Below are 24,646 nucleotides of genomic sequence, written 5' to 3' on the forward strand. Positions count from 1 at the left end.
GGGCGACTTCCGGATGGGGTTGTCGTGGTCCAATGGGGCTGACGTGGAGAGGCGCTAGGGGCGGCACTCCCCTGGTGGGAGGCTGACGGAGTCCGGAGCGATCGTCCGGGTTTGCTCTCTCCGTGTTGTCGTCGTTAATGATGATAACCTCGACGGGTAGAGCCCGTGACCGGAAGAGGCCGGCGCTATGGGAGACGAGGCTGCCTCTGGGAAGGGGCTGGCTTGGTCCGGCGCCGTAGAGCGCCTGTAGGAGCTCGTCGACCGCACCGTGCATCCACGCTGTGTCTTGTGGCGCCGGGGCGGTAGTCGGCGTGGGGCCTTGTCCGTCCATCGTATTATTGGCTCAGTGACCCTTCGGTGGTGACAGTAATCTGCGGGGCGCGTGGATGGTCGTGCCTTGTGGTAGTCGGGCTGAGGGCGGTTGCTGTAAGGACAGAGGAGATTGTGTTAGTGAGTTGCCCTGGGCCCTACCTAACGGAGTGGGCTAGGGTTGGCTGGCTACGGCTACGGCCTTTTGGAAAGAGACGCATGTTCACCCCACTAGGGGGTTCGGGACGTTGGACAAGCGCGCCTGTCAACAAGTGGCCCCTGTGAAACATGGTCACCTCCCCCTACATGGGCGCTCGTCGCTAGTGTTGGCGGCGCGGGATGGGTCCTCTGCGCCGTGCGGTCTTGGCAGCTGGTTGCGCATCCAGGAGGGTGTCGTCGGCGTCTTCGATCGTGGTGTCTTCGGCGTCGGTGTCTTCCTGGTGGGTTCCGGCTTCGGTGTCGGCATCCTCCTCTTGGTGGTATGGCTTCAGCTGGTTTAAGCTGGCGGTCCGCCGGCGTCGGCTTCCTGGCATGTGCAGTTGCACGATGTTAGGCGATGGGAACTTTGCTACCCGGAAGGGTCCTTCGTATTTCGCAGCTAGCTTTGCGGCAGTTGCTCGCTTCGCTCTGTCGGGGTAACCTCTGGGGTGCCTCTTCCGGGGGTAACCTCGTCGTACAACGTCTTCGGGAGTCGCGGTTCTCGGCCTTGTACCAAGAATGCTGGGCTGAATCCGGTAGTGTCAGAGACACTACTGTTGATGGCCAGTGATATCTCTGGCAGGAGTTGATCCCATTCGTTCTGCTGGCCTCCATCTAAGTACTGGGCGATCATCGTATTGATCGTTCGGTTTTCCCTTTCCGTGGGATTCTGCCTCGGGGTGTAGGGCGCCGTGTGCTGCAGCTCCATTCCCAGGAACTGGCAGAACTATTGGAACGAAAGACCGGTAAACTGTGTACCGTTGTCGCAGACAAATGTCCGGGGAACGCCGAATCGGCTCAAAATCCGTTCTCTAAAGGCCCACTCCAGCTGAGTCGCGGTAGCTTTGCGCAGTGGCACTAGCTCTACCCACTTGCTGAAGGCGTCCAAGAATACCAAAAGCATCGTACTGCCCTGTTTTGACCGCGGAAGTGGGCCGACGAAATCTGCGCAGAGGATGTGGAACGGTTCCTCGACCTGTCGAGTAAACATCTGACCCGCAGGTTTCTCTTGGCTCACCTTGTAGCGCTGACAAGTGGGACAACGACGAACGTACCGAGCCACTTCACGAAACAGTCCAGGCCAGTAATAGCGCTGGGCCACGCGAGTGCTGGTTTTCCGGACTCCTAGATGACAGGCGGTGGGGTGATCGTGGCATTCTTCGAGTACTCGCTGGCTATAGTCTGACCCTATGCACAGCTTCCAGGGCGTGTACTCCTCCTCCTCAGGTCGGAGTCCAAGGCGACGATATAGCTGGCCATTCTCCTCTCGGTAATCCGGAAACTTTGCTGGTTCAGCCCGAATCTTCTGGAGCATCCTCGTGATCCACTTGGGCAGCGGTTGGCGAGAAAGGGCATCGGCCACTATGTTCTGGGCCCCCTTCCGGTAATGGACATCGTACTGATACTGTTGTAACTTCAGTGCCCAACGGGCAATCCTGCCTGTTGGATTGTCGATGGAGTTCAACCACTTCAGAAAGTGGTGATCTGTGAGGACTTCAAAGCGATATCCCTCGATGTAACACCGCATCTTCCGAATTGCCCAGACGATGGCAAGACACTCCTTCTCGGTCACCGAGTAGTTCCTCTCAGCGGTGTTGAGCCGGCGGCTGGCGTACGCTATCACCCTCTCGTTTCCATCGATGGTCTGTGTGAGTACGGCTCCGATTCCGTAATCGCTGGCGTCGGTCTGTAGCACAAACTTCTTTCCAAAATCTCGACAAGCTAGAATGGGGGCTTCGGTCAGCAGCGTCTTCAACTCCTGGAAGGCCTGGTCTTGTCTTTGGGTCCATTCCCAATTGTGGCCCATCTTCAGCAGCGATGTCATGGGTGCCACAACATCGGCGAAGTTCGGCACGAAGCGCCGATACCAGGAAGCGATTCCCAGGCACCTGCGTAGCTCCTTCAGGTTCGTCGGCGGCGCGAGTCCACGGATCGCAGCGACCTTGTCCGGGTCCGTGTGGATTCCGGCTTCGTTGATCAAGTACACGATGCGGCGCTGGAAGAAGTGGCACTTCCCTATGTTGAGGCGCAGGTTTGCGCAGCGGAGACGTCTGCAGACCTCTCCGAGGTTGGCGACATGTTCCTCCAGTGTGGAACCGATGACAATGATGTCGTCCAGATATGCAAACGCGTGGGGTTCCATATCCGGACCGATGACCGTGTCTAAGGCGCGTTGAAACGTGGCGGGAGCGGAGTGAAAACCGAAAGGCATGACTCGCCAAGGAAACAACCCTCTTCCGGGAACGGTAAACGCCGTGCACTCCCGGCTGTCCGGGGCCACTGGGATTTGCCAATACCCGTTTTTGAGGTCCAACGTCGAGATGAACTTCGCGTTCCGGAGCCGTTCCAAGATTTGATGGATCCTCGTAAGCGGATATGCGTCCGGCACGGAGTTCTCGTTGAGTTGGCGATAGTCCACGCACATGCGGACTTCGCCATTCTTTTTGGCCGCGATTACGATGGGCGCGCTGTGCGGACTTTTCGATGGTTCAATGCGTCCGTCTCGGAGGAGTTCATTGATCTGCTTGTCAATGACGGCCCTCATGGCTGGATTTCTTGGAAAGTACCGCTGTTTAAGGGGTCGATCGGTGCGCATGAAGATGCGATGCTCTGCGATGTGTGATACCCCTGAAGAGTATCAAATTTTGCCAGTTCCTGGTCCAGGAACTCCTTCACCCAAGGCTCGGGGTAATCCTGCGTCTCGGGTTCTTCTGTCCGGAATGAGACTTGCTCCTCTGTGGGATGACTCACCGAATTGACGGTTCCGCATAGGGGCGGGCTCTGCTCCGGCGTTTCCTCGACGTGATCCTGGAAGCGGACACGTTTTGTGCAGGCACGGAAAGGATTCCGTTGCGCGGCTGTGGCGTCTGCCACGGGCAAAGCCTGTCTCCAACAGGGCGGCTGGTTCTCCGTCGCTGGTGAGGTTGTGTCTCGAAACTGTGCTCGAGGCGAGGTACTGGGCTGTTCTTCGGGTTCGGAGCGTGGCTCCCTTGATTGCCCTCGATGGGTAGAGCGTGGCTCTCCTTGGGCTGTCGTCGGTGGCTCCGAATGGATGGAGTGTGACTCCGTTGTCGTCTTTCGTTGATCAGAGCATGGCTCTGCATGGTGTGCCGTTGGTGGCTCTTCGTGGTAGGAGTGTGACTCCTCCGATGTGCTTCGCTGATCAGAGCGTGGCTCTGTGGGTTGGTCCCGTGGGTTGGAGCATGGCTCCCTTCGCTGGTCAGAGCGTGGCTCTGTTGTCGGTCTTCGCTGGTCAGAGCGTGGCTCTGTTTTCCTGGCCGGGGCGTTCCGTGTTCCCGCAGCCCAGGGATTTTTTTTTTTTTTATATTCGTTATATTTATTCTACAATATATACATACACTACACATAAACATGGATGGCTTAACAGTTAACAGAAAGAATGCGAATCGGACGCCCAGCGGTACCGCCGCCTGGCATTGCTTCGCGGGAGCTGTGACCCCTACTCTGTCTGCTCCTTTCGCCTTCGCTCCTGCTCCCTGAAAGACTTCATGACGTCCGCGGCGAATGTCGCTGTAGCCTCCCACACACGCTGGTCTGCCAGCATCATCGGCACCAGTGTCTCTGCCTCGAACAGCACGTGCCGCGCGTCCTCGACGACGCCGGAGCCGCACACTGGGCACCAGTCCTCCGTCTCATGGCCGAACCGCTTTAGGTAGCTGCGGAAGCAGCCATGACCGCTGATCACCTGGGTGAGGTAGAAATCTACCTGCCCATGCGACCTCTCTACCCAGCTCGTAATGTTGGGGATGAGCGTGTGCGTCCAGCGTCCTTTTTGCGATGAGTCCCAGCGATTCTGCCAGTTCTCGAGGCTTCTCCTTCTGGCGGTAATCTTCGACTCTGCTCTCGTCTGGTGGGTTGCTTCCGTGACCTGCGCGGCTGCGTATATCTCCGCCCTCTCCCGAACGAGCTCCGTCAACGGGACTTGTCCGGCGATAACCAGCGCCGCGTCTTCCGAAAAGGTTCGGAAGGCGCACGCGATTCTGACGGCGCACAGCCTATAGGTTGCCTCCACCCCTCGCACATAGCTTTTCACCTTAGCTGCTTCCGCCCACACTGGCGCTGCATACAGCATATGCGACGTCACAACCGTCGTGAGCAGCTTCCGGGTTACTTGCTTCGGCCCTCTAGTGTTTAGCAGCATCCTGGATAAAGCTCCTGCGGTTCCGCTGGCCTTCTTGTGCACAAATTCCAGGTGCTCCTTGAAGCACAGGCGCGTGTCTAGAAGAACGCCGAGGTACCAGATTGCCCGCTGGGACCGTATCGTCGTTCCACCGACCCTCACGCTAGCTGTCTCCACCGCTTTTCGACTTGAGACAAGCACCGCCTCCGTCTTGTGGGCCGCCAGCTGCAACCCTGCGTTCGCTAGCCACAACTCTACAGCCTGCACCGCTGCGTCAGCGTGAGCCTCCACCGTAGCTAGCTCCTTGGCTACCACCACTATGGCGACGTCATCGGCAAAACCAACCAGCTGGTGCCCTCTGGCATTGGGAGTCTCAGAACTAGATCGTACATGGCGTTCCAGAGCAGGAGTCCCAAATCGGAGCCCTGCGGGACTCCGGCTGAGACTTTGTATGCTCTGGAACCCAGGCATGTGTCCGTCGTGAGCACTCTGTTGCTAAAGTAGCTTAGCGCTACATTGAGCAGGTAGCTAGGGATGTTGAACATCCTCAGGGACTCCAATGTCCGCCCCCAGTCAGCCGTGTTGAACGCGTTTCTAATGTCCAGGGTTACCACTAGACAGTAGGATTTCGTTCCTCCTTTCCACCTGGAACCAGCGATGGCTTCCCTAGCTGTCTTGACCACCTTCGTAATGGCATCCATGGTCGACCTTCCCTTCCTGAAGCCGTATTGCTCAGTGGATAGGCCGCCCGCTGCTTCGACGGCTTCTGTCATCCTGGTTGCAATCACCCTCTCGAAGACTTTGCCCATTATGTCCAGCAGGCAGATGGGCCTGTAGGAGGAAGCCTCTCCTGGCGGCTTGCCTGGCTTGGCCAGCAATAACAGCCGTTGCCGTTTCCACCTCACGGGGAACGTACCTTCCTGGAGGCATTTGTTAAAAAGCCCGGCCACTTGCTCCGGCAGCAACGCTAGAGCCAGCTTTGTCGCTCTGCTTGGAATGCCGTCGGGTCCCGGCGCCTTCTTGGGTTTTATGTTCCTGCCGGCCTGCAGTACCTCGGCTTCCTCTTGGGAAGTTTCCGACAGGCTGACCATCTGGGAATAGGGCTCTGACGATCTCCTCTAGTGCCTCCGGGTCGGATGGGGCGTTTCCCCCCGCGTTAAGCTTTTTCACAGTCATCTTGTACGCGCCCCCCCATCACACAGCTTAAGGAAGCTTTCCCGCTTGCTGTCCCTGATAGCGATCTTTAGCGCCTTTCTCGCCGCTTTGTATCGCTCGCTACATTCCACAAGGAGCGGGCTTCCTCTTGCTCTCTGAAGCACCCTTCTGGAGCGGTGGCAGCTGCGGCGTAACTCGGCAGCCCAGGGTGGCTTGGTGTGATCGTTCGGTTGTAATCGGAGGGTCTGCCCGCCGCATAGCAGTTTTGAACATTGAACTTTCATAGCGAACGGTCGTGTTTTTGTTTTGCGCTCCGAACTTTTGTGTTGTTTTGCATTTAAAACCACAGGGGTCCGATTTTAATTTGTTAAAATACACTTCATAACTTTGCCGATTTGCTACGCGAGTGCATGTGTCTTTAAGAGTTTATTTAATATATACATATATCCAATTTGATCTCTTTTAGTTTTTGCGTTTTCCTGTCTCCTCTTTGTGTTGTACCGTTTATTTGCATCTAGCTGCACTTTAGAGTTTCCAAGCTTTCGTTGTTTCTCTGCTCACGCACGCTTACGCTCCCGCTCTCTTGTTTCTTTTTTTTTCGTTCCGGCTCTGCTCATCGGTGCACCGTGGTTATAGGTTGTGTAAAATGGTGTCGAATAATGTTTGTGCTATAAAAGGCTGCTCCCTCGATCTTTTTGACACAATTTGTTCTGGTGACTTCTGGCCTGAGCACGCTGTAGTCAAGGAGTACGAGGTAAAAATAAAGAAAAAACAGCCTTCACGGCCGGCACAGGTGATTGTGTTTACCGAAACCTGGTTAAAGCCGGAGATTCTCAGCTCCAAAAATTTTCCGGGTAAGTACACAACTTATAGATTGGACCGTCTTTCCCAGCGAGGTGGTGGAGTTTTAATTGCCGTTGACTCCACCCTTATTTCCAAACTGGTTCAAATTGACGATCTCACAGGTATTGACATTTCGTTGTCCCAAGTTAACCATGTCGTAAATTCTTTAAATCGCCTACTAGATCTGTGTTTCGTCTCTGATCCTGTAGGTGTAAACTTAACAAGAGTCGATCCATTAACGCTTCCCGAAGACCCTTACCATCCTACTTTCGAAGTGACCATCGATTTGGGGACTGTCGTAAAGAACAAACCTGATTTGAGTTGCTCAGCTTTCGTAAAGCAAATTTTCAAAGACTAGATATCTTGATTTCTCAATTTAATTGGTCTGAACTGTACAGATGTACTGACATGGCGTCCGCCGTGGATACTTTCTACAGTGCCATGAATGCGTTCTTTGCATTGTGTGTTCTGTTAGCCTATCCGTCGGTTTCTAGTAAACCACCTTCGTTCACCAAAGAGCTGACACGCCTAAAAAACGTTAAGTCTAGGCTTTATAATCGCTATAAACGCACCGGATCTCCTACTGTTCATTTAAGATATCTTAGTGCTCGGTCGAATTACACCGTGCTTAACCAGCAATGCTATAAAAGTTATTTAACTCGTTGTAGGGTTCAGTTCACGCAGGACCCGAAACAGTTTTATAACTTTGTTAACACTAAGCGAAAACCCAATTTACATCCTTCATCGCTTTCGTTCAAGAACGCTACAGCAAACTCTGATCAGGCCATCGCCGATCTCTTTGCCGAGTTTTTCAAAACTACGTATTGTTCCTCAAATAGCTTAGATCAGACTTACTCTTTTGATTTGCCCAAGTCGAACCTAATTTTCAGTCCTATTTTAACCGAAAGCTCCCTTAGTTCGGATCTTCATCGTGTAAAACCAGTTTACTCACCGGGTACCGATGGAATACCAGGCTGCGTGCTCAGGTATTGTGCTGGAGCTCTGTGCAATCCCCTTCTGAAAGTGTTTACCTTATCTTTAGAAACCTCAGAATTTCCCCTTATTTATTTATTTATTTATTTATTAAGAATAGCAAATATCTGCCATTTTAAATCCATATCCTTACCTCAGACCGGATAAGGAGTGTTTTTTAATGATATGCTCCGACTCACATCAGGTGGTCAGAGGCATGGATAGGTGTCTTAAGATATTATTTTTGTTAAAGTCTAATGACATTTCAAAATATAACAGAGAGTACATGTCGTTGTAAAGCGAACATAAAACGCGAAACAATTATCCAAAGCTATAGGCCGAAAGTAACGTGATGGCCTAGAAGGAACTAAAAAGCGTATTTGTTTAAGGAGATTACTGGAAAAAATATATCCATTTATTAATTTATGCAGGAACATCACGCCATGGCAGGTCCGACGATCCTTAAGAGAGGGCAGGTCCAGAAGGCGTAGTCTGTCGGCATACGGAGGCAGGTGGCGATGTGGGTCCCAGTCTAAACCCCGAAGAGCGAACAAAAGGAATTGTTTCTGTACCGATTCGATAAGGTCCTGATACTTTGCATATTGAGGGGACCATACGCACGAACAATATTCGAGTATGGGCCGAACCAGGGATATATATAAGAGTTTTGTAGTGTAGGGATCATCGAATTCCTTAGACCATCGTTTTACGAAAGCAAAAACACCCTTTGCTTTACCAACAATTATACCGATGTGATCGGTGAAGCTCAAGTTGTGGGTAAATAGAACACCAAGATCCGTTACAGAGTGGATACGTTCAAGAACACTCGTGCCTAAGGAATAGTTAGCCTGGAAACTATTTCTGCGGTAAAACGACATTTATTTACATTTGGAGTTGTTAAGAAACAATAAATTGTTAGTGCACCAGGATATCATGTTGTTTAAATCAGCTTGCAAAAGCTGAGCAGAGTCAGGATTCACAAGAGGCAAACATAGTTTTACGTCATCAGCATACATCAAGACGTAAGAGTGGAGAATAACTTGGGGCATATCATTTATAAAAATGCCAAATAGAAGAGGACCGAGGTGGCTCCCTTGAGGAACACCAGAAGTCACGTGAACAAGGTTTGAGAATGAACCCTTGAATGCAACTCTTTGAGTACGGTTCGACAAATAAGTAGAAATCCACTTGATCAACGTAACCGGAAAACCCAACAGACAAAGTTTCTTCAGCAGTAATGGATGATTCACCGAATCGAAAGCTTTGCTGAAATCTGTAAAGATAACATCGGTTTGGGTGTTATTTTTAAACGCGTTTCTAATGACAGCAACAAGCTCAAGGAGATTTGTAGACGTTGATTTACGTTTCATGAAGCCGTGCTGGGAGGGGGACATTATTTAGCTACATTGGTGCTGAAGCTGAGTAGTAATTAGAAATTCGAATAATTTGGGAATCGCACTAAGTTTTGCTATACCTCTATAGTGTTCAATATTAGATTTACTGCCCTTTTTATGAAGCGGAATGATAAACGATTCTTTCCAAACTTTGGGAAAAACCGAATGCTGAAGTGATAACTGAAAAAGTCTAGACAGTGGTCTACATAATGAGCTGGCACAATTTCTCAGAACACAGCTAGGTACAAGGTCTGGACCAGAGGAAAAGGAAAGTTTGATTGTTCTGAGATTATGAAGAACATCATCTTCGCTGATTACAGGCATAAAAATGCAATTGGAATGCGGGAGTGGAAAAGAATACTCTGAGTTATTATCGAAATTAGTTTGTGAGTATGTAGTCTGGAAGAATTTTGCGAACAGGTTCGCGATATCAGGCTCATTGGAAGCGGAGGCATTATCAAAATGAAGACATGAAGGAAATTGTTGAGATTTCCGTTTCGAGTTTACAAAAGCGTAAAATTGCTTCGGGTTAGCCTTAAACTCAATTTTGCACCGATTTAAGTGGTTTCTGTAGCATTCAGAATTGTGTGCTAGGAAATTTGTACGAGCAGTTAAATATCTCGAATGGTCGACTTGAAGACCAGATTTGCTGTACTTTTTAAACCGTCTGGATTTCAGATTTTTTTAGATAAGAAAGCCGACGAGAAAACCAATGGGGCTTATGAGAAACTTCTGGTGAGGGAAATGAAGGGACATACATGTCGAAAACTGAGTACATTATTTCATAGAAACGCTTAACAATGTCTGAGGGATCCTCTGTGGAGTTCAAGAAAGTCCAATCCGTTAAGGATAAGTGGTGGTTAATTTCTGTAAACTTAGCTTTTCGAAAGCAACGAAACGTTGCAGGCTCAGCTTCCGGACACAATAATAATGGAGTGGAGGCTTCGAGGGTTAGCTCCAAAGTGGGATGATAAGCGTCCTCAGGACTAGAAAGAGGGTCAACTCTAGTGACGTAGGCATTGGCAAAATCAGAGACAAAGATGAGGTCTAAGACGTTATTACTGCAGTTCCTAACAAAATGTAATTGTCCCAATGAATGGTCAATGAGACCATGAATTAAATCGTGGGGTGAGGTGGGAACAAGAACATTTGAGTCAGGTAAGGGCATCCAGGAAATGGAGGGTAGATTAAAATCACCCGTGACGATAAGGTGGTCATTAATACCAAGGGAAGAATGAATTTCTTGAATTGAGTATAAATGCTGCATATAAATATCAGTGTCAGACTTAGGTGTAATATACGAGCATGAAACGTAGATAGAATAATCGTAAACCTGGATGCGAACCGCCACAAACTCTATATCAGTGTCATTTTTAGAAATGATATTGGAAACCAGATCGGATTTAACCGCAATAAGAACACCACCGCCTGTCCGTATAGGACGATCACGTCTAAAGATGGTATAGTTCCCTGAAAAAAATCTCAGAGTCAGACACAGAGGAGTTGAGCCATGTTTCTGTAAAAACAATAACATTGGCATCGAAAGAGACTGTTGACGTGCAGCCTACTGAGCTTGCATGCAGCGTGGATACCTGGACAACATTGACGGGTTGCTGATCCAATGGCTTGACGAGATCTTCAAGCACAGTAGTTGGGATCGATGCAGCATCATCACCAGAGCTGTTATCCACAGCTACGGGCTTGTCTCGTGGGCTGAACTGCATAAGGGGGCATGTAGGGTCTGGAAGAGATAAGAACTTTTCAGACAGGATGCTTATGTTTTTGTTTGCGGGGTCACTTAGTAGTTTTAGCGACTTGAAGTGATGTTCCGCCTTCTGGAAGCGAGTTGACAACTCCTTAAAGCCGGCCGCCAACGACTGAAACTCCAGGTGAGTCTGCCTCATGAAGACCCGCATATCGGATTTGATATGCAGGCAGCTTGGGCACGTCCAGTCCAATCCAGGATTTTCTCGAATGCGATCGGTGATTCGCGATCCATTTTGCCCCAGATCGGCACATCCAATGTGAGCGATATTATCGCAGAGCCAGCAGTAGACAGTGATATGCCGCAAAAATTTTTTTTGGCCGTTCGGGCACTTAGAGAAACAACACGTAGCCATTTTTTGAATAAAATAAAATACTTTACCCAAGTAAATTACGAAATTGGATTAATTTATTTGCGCGACGAAATGGCCGATCAAAACAAATTATACAATTGTTTATTTGAAAAAAAAAAAAATTGTTTAAGTTTCGCGGCGAACAGACCGATCAAAACAGAAAGCGAAGAGCGCAAAAATAAAAGCTTTTATCTTAGCCCCGAAAAATAAGAAATTTGTGTTATTGATTTAGCTAGCGCCAACAACAACACAAGGCGATGCAGCGATAAGCGGTAAACACAATGCACAAGAATAGAAAGGCAAGGCAATTGTAAAACCGAAATTGTTTTACGACGATAAAGTCACAGACTTTATTTAAAAAGGTCCGGTTGTTTATTGATTAAGAAGTTCACGGAAATACCGACCACTTGCCAAAAATTTGGGCTTTGATAAATAGGATTTCACTAAGAAAACTTTGAATAAATGTAGAGCGATGTAAAGCACGTCCAACTCAAAGCTCGTCGAAAATTAAGCCGTCCTCTCCACAAAAAATGTAGCAAATCGGACGCCAGCAACTATATAGGAATCTCTAAGTTGTCGGCAATTCCAAAACTTTTCGAAAATGTAATTACTCCCCACTTGCAGCATTTATGCAGATCCGTAATTTCACAATGTCAGCATGGTTTTATGAGGCGAAGATCGACCACTACAAATCTCCTGGAACTCTCCTCCTTCGTTATTAGAGGTTTCCAACGTAACTTTCAAACCGACGTGATTTACACAGACTTCAGTAAAGCTTTCGACTCGGTTAATCACTCTCTTCCTGTAAGGAAGCTTGACTTAATCGGGTTTCCTGTCGATCTTCTTAAATGGATTTTGAGCTATTTGTGCAACAGAACTCAAAAGGTTCTGTTTAAAAATGCTCTATCCAAATTCCTCAGAGTCACTTCTGGCGTCCCACAAGTTAGCCACCTCGGCCCGCTGCTATTTACATTGTTTATCAATGACCTCCCGCTGGTTCTAACGAACTCTAGAGTACTTATGTACGCTGATGACGTTAAACTATGCTTGCAGTATAAGGACAGCTCTTGCCAGTCAGACCTGCAATCGGATCTTAATAACTTTCAAGCATGGTGTCGTGCTAATTTAATACATCTCAATAGCTCTAAGTGCAAGCTAATGACATTTTCACGTGTCACTCCCCAGTTTGCCACTTATATGCTAAATGATTGCGCTCTTGAAAGAATATCTCTCGTTGATGATTTAGGCATTCGCTTAGACCCTAAACTTTCGTTCTCTGAACATATTTTGTGCATGGTTAATAAAGCCAGAGGCATGCTCGGTTTTATTAAGAGATGGTCGAAGGAATTCGATTCCCCCTATATACGAAGACCCTTTTTACTTCGTTAGTTCGCCCTACATTGGAGTATGGTTCATGCGTCTGGAGTCTTCAATTCGGAATCCATATTAACCGTATTGAATCTGTACAAAAGAACTTTTTACTTTTCGCCCTCCGTGGCCTAGCTTGGGATGCTGATGAGAGGCTACCGTCCTATTCAAGTAGACTCCTATTAATTAACTTACCCTCCCTAGCTAACCGTAGAACGATGCTTGGTGTCGTATTCCTTCATAACCTAATAAACGGTGTTGTTGAGAGCCCCTTTCTTTTAGGGCAGCTTAACTTCCACGTTCCCCGACTAACATCTAGAACCCTTATCCCTTTAGTAGTAAATCTCTGTAGGCGGGAGTTTGAAGTACATGAACCCTTTAGGGTTTTATGTACGGATTACAACCGCCTCTCTGACATTATAATTCGTAGCGATAGCCCTTCTGTACTAAGAACTTTAATACTTGTTGAGTTAGCTCGTAGTGTATCACCGTAGTCTAATGTTGCATGCATTCTTATCTATTTATCGTAGTTATTATTTACTTACATTATATTATTTTTTTTATATTTATTTTGCATGCGTTTTTATTTACTTATCGTAGTTATTATTTAGTTACATTATATTATATGTTTTATATTTATTTTGCATGCGTTTTTACTTATTTATTATTATTTTTATTATATTATATTTTTTTCCCCTTATTAAATTTGATTTTTGTTCTCTTGTAATGTTTCCTCGTTCTTTTCTTCCTTCATTCACCGCGTCTATCTACTTCGCGATTCGCATCACACGGCTGCGCCCCTCGGTCGGTTGGGCGGGAGGTGGAAGCGGGACCCCGTGCTCCGATCCCGCAGAGGAAATCCATTCCTAGGAGTATGTCGTCCAGTGCGTCCGACATCACGAGGAGAATGGTGGGCGTCCGCTCACTTCCAAGGTAGATATTTGCCGCCAGAGCTCTGGTCAGCTCGCGGCATGTTCCGTCGGCGAGTTTTACCTGGGTACGGATGTCCCTTGTGTTCCTTCCGTTGTCCAGCATTTGGGCTAGACCTTCGCTAATGAAGCTATGTGTAGCTCCGGTGTCCAGGGTAGCTATAAACCGTCGCCCCTCCATGTGGATGGCAGAGCGGATGCGTCCCTGGTACTGATGGAGAGTGTCTCCTATTGGCTTCGGGGGTACGGAGGGTTCCTCGGGTGATTCCCGGTCACACGAGGCCCTTGCTCGTTTCCCGACGGTGGCTGTCGGCAGCAGTCGATCGTCCTGCGTCCTCTTTGGCCGCAATCCCAGCAGAATAGGATCCGTGGATTCCTACACTCGGCTTCGAAATGTCCGGATTGACCGCAATTCCGGCAGGCGTCGCGAACGTTGACCGCGCTCTGACTGGCACAAGCGTTCCGGCTAAGGGAACCGTTGAGGGCGCTGCCTGAAGAGGGCGCCTGCTGAGTGTGTCGAGTGGGCATCCTGTCTGCTGCGTAGCTGGCTCCTGTGGCCTGGCGTTGAGTCGGAATCCGGTTCTCGAGCGCTCTTCCGCCTCGGCTGCGTGTCTCCTCGTAGTTGGTCACGAGATGCGTTAGCTCGGTCAGCGTACGGAAATCCTGCCTCCGGGTGTAGAGTTGGTATTCCGGCAGCATGTTCTCGTAGATCCTCTCCAGCTCCTTGTCCGAGGAGAATCCGGCCCGGCGCATCTGCAAACGGATGTCGATAAGGTATTCCTTGAATGGTTCGTTGGGCTTCTGGAAGTGCATCCTTATCTCATCCTCCAACCGCTGATAGTATCGCGGTGGCAAGAAGAAATCAAGGAATTCTCGGCGGACCTCGGTCCAGCTGGCTTGTTGGAGTCCGCTCGTGCGGAACCAACTTTCGGCTCGGCCGGCCAGCAGCACCACCAGGGCTTGGGCCAGATATCTCCGGTCGATCCGGCAGGTATCGGCACGCTCCTCGATGTGCTCTATAAACCCAAGAGGATCCGCTGTTCCATCAAAGGAAAGACCCCACTTGGTCATCCTGTCGATCAGGATTGCTCCCAAGCCGGCTTCACTAGGGGAATGCGCAGATCGCGCAGGCTCCTCCGCCTTCGGGCGTCGCCTGGTGGCTGGTGACGTACTCCGTGGTAAGAAGAGCGAAGGTGGTATCAACGAAGCCGACGTGGTCGGTTCCGGCGATATGAGAGACGGATCCAGCGGAATAGGTGACTTCATTTCGCCCGTGGGTGCGTTCCCGAACCGGCTTTCCATTTCCTCGAGTCGATCTTGGACTTCCTCAGAATTGCTAGGCTGCCGCGAAAATGCTAAGAGCCGCGCACGTTGCTCGTCCACCGTGCCGTTTCGTTCGAGTCCGAACTCGGCGAGGATGGCTTCTAGCTATATCTTTTTGCGATAACTTATCCAAGTGACGCCCATGGTTCACAGGATACGCGGAGTACAAGGATCAGAAATATCAACGGGGCTCGAGCGAGTGGAAATGGCGGGATACCGACGGAATATTCGATATTCTTATTTATGCGATTTCGATTGATTTTATTCGGTATTTTTATTCGTTTATTCGATTCCAGTATTTTCTGGCGATCGATTATTAGTTATTCGTTTCTAGTATTTATTATACGATTATTATTTATTTGTTTCTAGTATTTATATATGCGATTATTATTTATTCGTTTGGCGGTTATTTTATTCGAATTCTATTATTCTTTTCTACGAATTTGTTTTATTATAGTTTTAGGTTATCTGGATTTATTATTTTATTTGGATTTGTTTAATTATTATCATTTCGGTTTATTTGATTTATTATTAGTTCGGTTTATTATTTGAATTATTTATTCATTTGAATCCTTCTTGATTTATAATATTTATTATATATTTATTATAATTTTTGTTCTTTTATTTTTGTTGTTATTCTTGGCGGCAGGATCTCGCAGGATCCTTTGAGGGTCGCGGGTGTCCTTAGCGTGGTTGAAGGATATTGAAAAACTTCCCGATGTGCAAGGATACTACGATGAGTTTTGATGAGTTGGTCTTTCGAAGTGTAAAGTCTGCGACGATGTGTATTCAATGAGGTGATTTTGCGAAGTGTCTTAAAGTCCGCGAGCTATGTGTATTTAAAGAGCTGATCTTCCGAAGTGTGTCTCCCCTAGCGAGAGTCCCCTGTATATATTAATGCTTCAGCTGGCCGACGCTGCTGCCGCGGGCAGAGCAGAACTGGAGATGTGTGTGGGCCACTTGTGTGTGGGCCACTTGTGTGTGTGCTTGCTCGAAGCGTCCCTCTGCCGGCGTTGACGCTGGCAGTGACGTTGACTATGATTTTTTTTCGGTAACTTTGCTGCTTGCTTTGGCGACGACGCGCCGTATGCACCAAATGGAAAATTTTCTACGAGTTTTTGTCTATTCCCTTTCCCCTTTTGTTTCGCCGGTTTTGCCGGCGACTGTACGCAGCGACACGCGGGACAGAAAAGATTCTACACTCGCAAAAACGAATGTGCTCTGATCGAAGAGTATATATATAAAATATATTTCCTGAGATTAAATTTTCTATTCTCGTCCTCTAGAAAACTAAATTTCCCTGCTTTTGCCTTCTAGAAAAATTTATATTATTTATGTTTTCTACTAGAAAATTCTTGTTTCGGCCAGTGGGGCTTTAATCCACTGAAAAAATTTATCCTAGCTGTCCTGACCGGTCCCTGCTCCGGGCGCCATCTGTAAGGATGTGTCTTGGGCCATAGTGAGCCTCAGCGGCCCAGGATTCCTCTCAAGAAATATTTATATTTTTAGAGACGGCCAGAACATGGACGCCGAATTTTTATTGAGTTTTCTAGGGAAATAATGGCAGCGAAAAGGGGCTCGTTTTAAAAGGGGAACTCTGTCTTCGGGAAATGGGAAACTTGAACGGCAACCCTGGCGATGGCCAGGTGCTCCTCATTTTCTGCGTCCGCTCGGTTGCCCAGCAGCGACTCTTCGACCGTTAAGACCTCCCGTCGCCCGACGTGACCCAGCGGCGATGGCGGGAGACAATGCAGATTGGACGGGAGGAGAGGGAAAAAGGGGAAAATCTTGGAGCACGTGCCGGCGGCGACGAGCACGTGGCTCGGGAAGACCCAGCAGTCCAATGCCCACGCCAGATCTGTGCCCGGGAAAACCCAGCGGCGACAAATCCCGCTCCCGTCCCGCTGCCCTGGCCCGGAGCTTGCCCAGCGGCCACGCGAAGTTGGTGCGGGAGAACGTAGCCACCAGCTCGGCGAGTGAGTGAGTAGGAGGTGAAACACTTTTGGCACGCGTCACAATTAGGGATGATTTTTGTTACGCGGAGTTTTATGCGGGGAAGAGGAACCTTGGAGCACGCGCCGGCGGCGACGAGCACGTGGCTCGGGAAGACCCAGCAGCCCCGATGCCCACGCCATATCTGTGCCCGGGAGAACCCAGCGGCCACGCAAAGGTTGATGCGAGAGAGCCCAGCCACCAACTCGGCGAGTGGGTGAGCGGGAGGGAAGCGCTAGCGGCGTTGCTACTACGCGGAGTCTCATGTGGGTGCAAGGGAAAAAAATGATAGAGTTCACGGGTTTCGTATTCTTTTAGTTTATTTTATATATTAACTCTACATTTTTGGCTAGTTATAACTACGCCTAGCGATGCCTAACCAGGCCCTACGCCACACTCCAGAACTCTGACCCTGACATTTTGGCTCTTGGCGGGCAGCGCAGCTTTCGGTCGTCGGCTTTGTTTACGCCTCTGTTTACGTTTTCGATCGTGTTTATTTACATGCCGATCGTATTTGTTTTTGTCCCGGAGGGGAAATGTAGCTGCCTCTGCCGCTGTCGCGTCGGCTTGCGTCGGCAGCGGAGAGGGGAAATGTTTTGAGCGCGGCCGCGACTGTTTTAGTGCGGCCAGCTTTTGTTGTTAATGTAGGTCGCGGTCCCTACAGTCTGTCTTTAAGAAATGTGTACGCTTGTTTTTTTTTTTTTTATTTAAAGATGAAAAGGAAGTAATTTTACAAAAATTAGGATAGTGGAAGTTTGGAGAAGGAGTCCACTCCCGCGGGACTGCCGCGAAGCTATACTTCGCGGGGTGGCTGGCGGTCAGGTTGCCGCTCATCTAAGGCCCTCAGTGCGTCGGGTCTGCTCCCGGCGCCTTAGCTCCCTCATGATAGTTGCTGCCATGTCCGTAACCGCATCCCAGTTTGATGGGGTCTCCAGCATACACCCAATTATGGACTCGGGTGTAAGGCGACGGTTGGTTGTTGCCTCTGCTGCCTCTCTTTCCGCGCGGAAAAGCGGACACTCGAAGAAGGCGTGTTCTGCATCCTCAATGCACCGCCGCAATAGTCGCAGGATGGGTCGGCCTCGTGCTTGAATCTGTGAAGATAGGCCTTGAAGCATCCGTGGCCCGTGATCAGCTGCGTTGTGTAGAAGTCTACTTGCCCGTGACGTCTGTGTATCCACTGATCCAGATCGGGGATAAGCCGATGTGTCCAGCGTCCAGTGCTCGCGTTATCCCACCTCGCCTGCCACCTTGCGACAGTGATGCTCCTCTGGGTTCTGCTGCCCGAGTTACCGGTCCTGCGTTCCGCTGCTAGCAGGTCGATAGGGATCGATCCGGCTACCACCAGCGCAGCTTCTTCAGAGACCGTGCAGAAGCAGCTGGAAATGCGCAGCGCGCAGCGTCGATACACCGTCCTGCATTGGCAGCTGTAGCTCGCAACCAGCATGGCCTCCGCCCATATCGGTGCGGCGTAGAGTAGGGTTGACGTCACAACTGTTGATATCAGCCGTCTACTGTGCTGCCTAGGACCGCGCGTGTTGGCCATCATCCTCGAGATGGCGGCAGTGGCCTTGGACGCCTTGGCCGCTGCGTACTCCAGGTGACACTTGTAGTTGAGCCTGTGGTCGATCAGGACCCCAAGGTATTTAACCGTCGGGCTGGACTCGATGGTGGTCGAGCCGACCCGGAAGTTCACCTTCTCGACAACCTTTCGGCTACTGATAAGTACGGCCTCCGTTTTCTGCTCGGCAAGGGAGAGACCGTTGTCTGCTAGCCACGACATCAGAATGTCTATCGCATGGCTACATTAAGTAGAGACGTCTAGGTGTTTCTCCACCGTGACAAGTGCGATGTCGTCTGCAAAGCCAATTACAGAGCAACCTTCAGATAGTGACAGCCTCAGTATATCGTCATACATGACGTTCCACAGAAGTGGCCCGAGGACTGAGCCTTGGGGTACGCCTCCTGTCACGTGATGTGACTGGAGTGCTTGGAGGATTAGACTCCAGTTTGCAGAGTTGAACGCGTTTTTCACGTCTAAGGTGCATACGAGGCAGTACTTCTTGGAGCCTCCCCGCCATCTTTCGCCTTTAATGGCATTTTCCGCAAGCTGTGTTACCTCGCGGATCGCATCAATAGTGCTTCGCTTCTTGCGGAAACCGTGCTGATGGGTTGATAGGGCACCGCGCTCCTCGATTTCCCTCTCTAGTTTATTGCCTATGATGCGCTCGAATATTTTGCCAATCGTATTCAGCATGCATAGGGGCCGAAATGAGGACGGGTCATTGTTCAGCTTGCCAGGCTTCGGAATTAGCACGAGTCTCTGCTGCACAAATAGCTTCGGGTAGGCCTTCACTATGGCATGCATTGGGGATGCCATCCGGTCCGGGGGCCTTAAATGCTTGGCAGCTTGTCAGCGCGCTAAGGACTTCCTCTTCGCAGGTGGGGATCGGTTCGTCCGCAATCACGCTGGGTAGTCTTAGTGGCGGCTGTGGCGGGAACAGCGTGTCAACTATTGTTCCCAGATGCTGCTGGGAGGTTGGAGTCGGCTGCCTGGTTAGCTTACCCGTAACCATTTTGTAGGCTGAGCCAAACGGTTCTTGGTCAGCTGCATCGCAAAGCTCCTGGAAACACTTGTGCTTTCTAGTCCTGATCGCCACCTTGAGGGCCTTTTTCATTTCCCTGTACCGGGACTCGTACAGCTCCTGCGTGGTGCGTCCTCGGCTTCTTTGGCATCTCCGCCTTGCAGCGAGACATTTGCTTCTGGCTGAGGCCTTCCGCCTCCCTTAGTGGATTTCTCCATTGCCGCGTCGCAGGATGCCTTGATCGTGGCGGATATGACATCCGCGCAGGTGTTTGCCTCGCCTGTAATGGTGTTGGCATCCATGCAGCTTAGAAGCACCTCGGAGCTTAGGGTGTGCACCCTGTAGGCAGTTTCCCGGCTGGTTTGGTGTAGCTGATTGTGTCTCGTGTGGAAGACGATTGCCGCGTGGTCGCTATAGGTGAGCAGGTGGGTGACTTCCCAGTAGCTGTTCCTGGTGAGCTCCGGACTGGCGAAGGTCAGGTCAATGTATGACTCACGCCCTGACTTGCTAAATGTGCATCTTCTTCCATCATTTAGTAGGCAGACATCCAGGGTGGAAAAGGCGTCAAGGATGATAGTTCCCCGCTGGGTCGTTCTCGTACTCCCCCAAGCTGTGGACCATGCATTAAAGTCTCCAGCGATTATCACCGGTGACCGTCCGCGAGCATCTTGAGCGATCTCCTGCACTATCTCCCTGAACTCGTCTGTGTGCAAGCTCGGGGCTAGGTAGCAACTGAATATGGTTGTCCCTTGAAACTTAGCCCTGGCATAGCCAGGCCTCGTCGCCCTCTGCGCTAGGTGGCCCGGGGGCTGCCCGCAGCTCCAAATGGCTGCGCCGCCATTGGTGCTTTGCTGCCAGACTCCTTCTGGTTTTGGCCGGTAGGGCTCGCTCAGTATAGCGACGTCGATGTTCTGCTCGCTGGCCGTCTGGGACAGTAGATCTTGGGCTGATCTACAGTGGTTAAGGTTAAGTTGAAGAACCTTAACCATTGATATTACTTTTGGCCGCCTTCACGTACTCGGGGCAGATCCTGCTAAGGGTCGCGTGCTCTGCGTCTCTCGCGGTCTTGCCACCTCGCGTGCATAGAATGCATCTGGGCTTGCCCTGGCACGTATAGTGCTTGTGGCCGGTGCCTCCACATTTGAAGCATGCTTCCTGTGTGGCTTTGGCCGTAGCTTCAGAAGCGCGGCATCTTGCAGAGGTGTGACCGAAGCCCATGCATTTATAGCAGCGCCTCGGCTCCAATTTCTCCCGGATGCGGCATACTACCCATCCAATTCGGATCTTGCCCTTCTCGAGCAGTCTCCGCGCGTGCTCGGGTCTCAGGCTTACCGTCGCAATTTGCGTTCCTCCAAACGCTTTCCGCATTCTGGGCGCAGCGTCGCTTGGGATGTCGCAGTCCTCTCCCGCAAATAGTGCCATTGTGACCTCCTCCCCGCTGGTCAGGTCATCAAGATCACGGATCTCCACCTGGACCGTCTCCTGCATGACGGTCACCTTCGCCTTGCCGGAGATGGCCGTTTTGAGGGCCGCTTGCAGTTGCTGTGTGGATGGGTCGAGGGACTTCTGCATCCGTACAAGGAGTCCGCCATTGGCAGTCCTTCGCAGGCCTTGCACGCCTTCCTTGAGTCCTTGGAGTGAGGGCTCCGTCTTAACAATCCTCAGCATGTCTGCATAGGATCCTTCGCTGCACTTAAGGGGGTCTTCTCATTGGGCAACTTTTTTTTTTCGATTTTTTTTTTTTCCATTTATTTATAGCTTGGGATGGTGTGTATATGTCCCCAAAAGGATTTTTAGAAATTCGAAATACGAGATACAGCCTTTTTTGTGAAGCAAGATCTATGCAAAATGAGCTTTTTTCAAACTTCAAACGCGTTTATCTCGAAACCACGTTTTTCGAACTGGCGGCCATGATATCTCCAGTTCAACTGAACGATTTTCATGAAACATTGTCACCATTTTCGGCTGACGGAACAGTTTTTTTTTTTAATTTGTGACGGTTAGGTCCTTCCTCGGGGCTCAAGGATGGCCAGGGTTCGTCTCAGATATTTATTTATTGTCTGAGGTGGTTGCTGCAAGGAAGTTCTCGATCCGGGTTCCAGAGGAGAAAGCCGTAGTTAGGTTATACTGGGACAAACAATTTATTGTATATATATGGGTACAAATAGGAAAACGGGATTTGTTTGGTGTTGGCCGTCGAGAGTATCTGCTCCAGTTTGCCGTACGCCGGTTCGGGTCGTCCTTCCTCGGCTGTGTTTCGTCACCCGGGGTCCGCCGTCCACTCGTCCTGTTCGAGGCGCGTTCCTTTGCCCTGGGGTCCGTTGCTCGCTTCCGGGCTGGGGCTCCGAGTAGTCTAGCTTCCTAGAGGGGCGATAGTAGTCGGCGAAGACCCTGAGGTCTTTCAGGTTAGTGCAGTATGCGGAGGCCCTGAGGTCTTCCACCAAGGGATCGGTGGATAGAGGCCCTGAGGTCTTCTAAGGTGCGGGAGTTGTAGAGGCCCTAAGGTCTTCTAAGGTGAGAAGGTTGTAGAGGCCCTAAGGTCTTCTAAGGTGACAGGTTTGTAGAGGCCCTAAGGTCTTCTAAGGTGAGAAGTTGGTAGAGGCCCTAAGGTCTTCTAATATGAGAAGTGTGTAGAGGCCCTAAGGTCTTCTAATATGAGAAGTTTGTAGAGGCCCTAAGGTCTTCTAAGGGGAGAGGTTTGTAGAGGCCCTAAGGTCTTCTAAGGTGAGAAGTTTGTAGAGGCCCTAAGGTCTTCTAATATGAGAAGTTTGTAGAGGCCCTAAGGTCTTCTATGGTGAGAGGTTGGTAGAGGCCCTTAGGTCTTCTAAGATCGAGAAGTTGTTAGAGGCCCTTAGGTCTTCTAAGATCGAGAAGTTGTTAGAGGCCCTTAGGTCTTCTAAGATCGAGAAGTTGTTAGAGGCCCTTAGGTCTTCTAAGATCGAGAAGTTGTTAGAGGCCCTTAGGTCTTCTAAGATCGAGAAGTTGTTAGAGGCCCTTAGGTCTTCTAAGATCGAGAAGTTGTTAGAGGCCCTTAGGTCTTCTAAGATCGAGAAGTTGTTAGAGGCCCTTAGGTCTTCTAAGATCGAGAAGTTGTTAGAGGCCCTTAGGTCTTCTAAGATCGAGAAGTTGTTAGAGGCCCTTAGGTCTTCTAAGATATATAGAGACTTATAGGGAGGCCCTTAGGTCTTCCAATATCGAGACGTACAGAGAGGCCCTAAGGTCTTCCACAAGTTATAGACGTAAGATATGGTCGGGGTCCGACTATTAGTTACCACTTTACCAATATACCTTACTCGTCCTGTGCTCCTTGGGCGGCTCCTTCCTGTTGACTTGCTCCTGTAGAGGACTTGGCCGATCGCCGGCCGAAAACTGAATGCCATTCCACGGCTGGCGCTCGCCTTATATAGCGCTCTGGAGCGCTCGAGTGTGGCTGTCGCTCCCGAAGGAATTTGCCATAATAGTGTGGCCAGACCCTTAGCGGGCCAGTGTGACCTCTCTCTGTTCGTGGCGCGCGCGCGCATTTAAATTAAACTGGCGCTCGTTTTATTTGGTTTGTTTGTTCTTTGTTTTTATTTACTCCAAGTATTGTCTCTTATTTCCTATGTATGTATGTAATAATGTGTGTCTTCAAGTTTTGTCTCTTACTGCTATATATATATGTATTTGTTGTGTCTTCATGTTTTGTGTCTTCTTCTTAGTATCTAATATTTGTGTCTTCTTCTTATTCTCTAATATAATATTTATTTATTTGTGCGTTATTCGTCACACTCCCCCCTCCTTTTGTTGACGCTGTGTTCCACCAGCGTTACTTTATTGTTCCTCGACACTACTACGCGCCAGGTCATCGATCCGTCCCGCGTGATCCACGCCTGCTGTTGGCCGTACCGCTTCCGCGCCAGTCTCTCCTTGATGCCCCTCACGGCCTCCTTTGACAGCTGCGCTCCCGTCGGGATCCTCCAGCCGTGCGTGGTCTCCTCGTCTGAGTGGATCTCTATAATATCCCTGTCGGGAGAGGTGGCTGCTGGTCCTGGCGGATGTGGGCGTGCATGCTCCTTCCTCCGGCTCCCGTAATCTCCTGCCTGCCCCGGCGGGGCCTGGTATTGAGCCCGTGTCGGTGCCTGCTGCTGAACTTCTGGGCGCTGTTGGCGGCTGCTGCTCGGTTGCGATCGTTCGTTGGTCGGTGTTGTCGGGCGGCTTGAGTGACTGCCCTGCGGTGGCGACAGTTGGCGTACCGGCATCCGTGCTTGCCGTTGACGGCTGCTGCGCGACGGTGATCGTGTCTGCTGGCCGGCTGGTGCTATCGGTTGGTTTTGGTGGCTGCCATGCGGTCGGCTTGGGTGGCTGCCCTGCGGTGGCGACAGCTGGCGTCCCGGCATCGTTGTTTGCTGTTGGCGGCTGCTGCGTGCTGGTGATCGCGGTCGCTGGCTGGTCGGCGGCGTTGGTTGACCTGGCCGGTTTCCACGCGATGGCGAGCGTTCGTGCGCGTTGGAGCTTGCACACGCGGGTTGCGTCACCCGTATCGGCGCCTGGTGGCGTGCTGCCGTTTCGCCTGTGTTCCCTGGCTCCTGCTGCAGTGCCTCTGCTGTTTTTTTTTTGTATTCTTTTATTTGAAAAAAAACATAAAACATAACATTTAAGACTATAACTACATAAGTAACACAGGGTTGATGGGAAGGACAAACAGAAACAGTGTAGAGGGCCGTATCGCGCGGTACCGCCGCTAGGCATTGCTTCGCGCGATATGCAGGCCGCCTACTCCGCTCGCGTCCTCCTCTCGTTCTCCATGGTCCTCAAGGTCTTCAAGACGCTGGCCACGAACATGGCTGTCGCGTCCCAGGTCACCTGGCTGACCAGCATGGTGGAAACCAGGTTGTCCACTGAGATGGCCGTACCCACGGCTTCCTCCAGCGCCTGCCGCTCATGGTGGAAACGATGGCAGTCGAAGAGTACGTGGTGCGCATTTTCTTCCACCCCGGTCCCGCATTCTGGGCAGTGATCCTCGGTGTCGTGACCGAATCGCTTCAGGTAGCTTCTGAAGCATCCGTGACCACTAAGAGCCTGAGTCAGGTGGAAGTCGACTTCTCCGTGCTTCCGACTTATCCAGCTTTTGATGTCTGGAATCAGGCGATGGGTCCAGCGGCCTTTGGTGGATCTGTCCCACCTGTCCTGCCACCTGGCAACGCTTCTGCTCCTGGCACTCCCCCTGGCCTCGCGCCTTGCCGTTGGATTGTCCGGTACGCTATGGAGGCGGGCTTCCTGGGCTTCCTGCACTAGGTCGCCTAGCGGCACCAGCCCCGCAATGACCAGGGCCGCTTCGTCG

At 50.5% G+C, this 24,646-nt stretch overlaps 2 protein-coding genes across 2 annotated transcripts; both read right to left on the bottom strand.

Moving 5' to 3' along the window:
- Positions 1 to 7,939: 7,939 nt before the first annotated feature.
- LOC138928731 (uncharacterized) lies at positions 7,940 to 11,132 on the bottom strand. Its single transcript, XM_070286257.1, has 2 exons — positions 10,581 to 11,132; positions 7,940 to 7,975 (listed from the first exon to the last, which is right to left on the bottom strand). Exons 1-2 carry the CDS (start codon positions 11,130 to 11,132, stop codon positions 7,940 to 7,942), a joined length of 588 nt encoding a protein of 195 aa, XP_070142358.1.
- An 8,283-nt stretch (positions 11,133 to 19,415) lies between these two features.
- LOC121503216 (uncharacterized) lies at positions 19,416 to 20,994 on the bottom strand. Its single transcript, XM_041777446.1, has 2 exons — positions 20,345 to 20,994; positions 19,416 to 20,277 (listed from the first exon to the last, which is right to left on the bottom strand). Exons 1-2 carry the CDS (start codon positions 20,992 to 20,994, stop codon positions 19,416 to 19,418), a joined length of 1,512 nt encoding a protein of 503 aa, XP_041633380.1.
- Positions 20,995 to 24,646: the final 3,652 nt, after the last annotated feature.

Source organism: Drosophila kikkawai, chromosome 2L (genome assembly GCF_030179895.1).
Source record: "Drosophila kikkawai strain 14028-0561.14 chromosome 2L, DkikHiC1v2, whole genome shotgun sequence".
NCBI lineage: Eukaryota > Metazoa > Arthropoda > Insecta > Diptera > Drosophilidae > Drosophila > Drosophila kikkawai.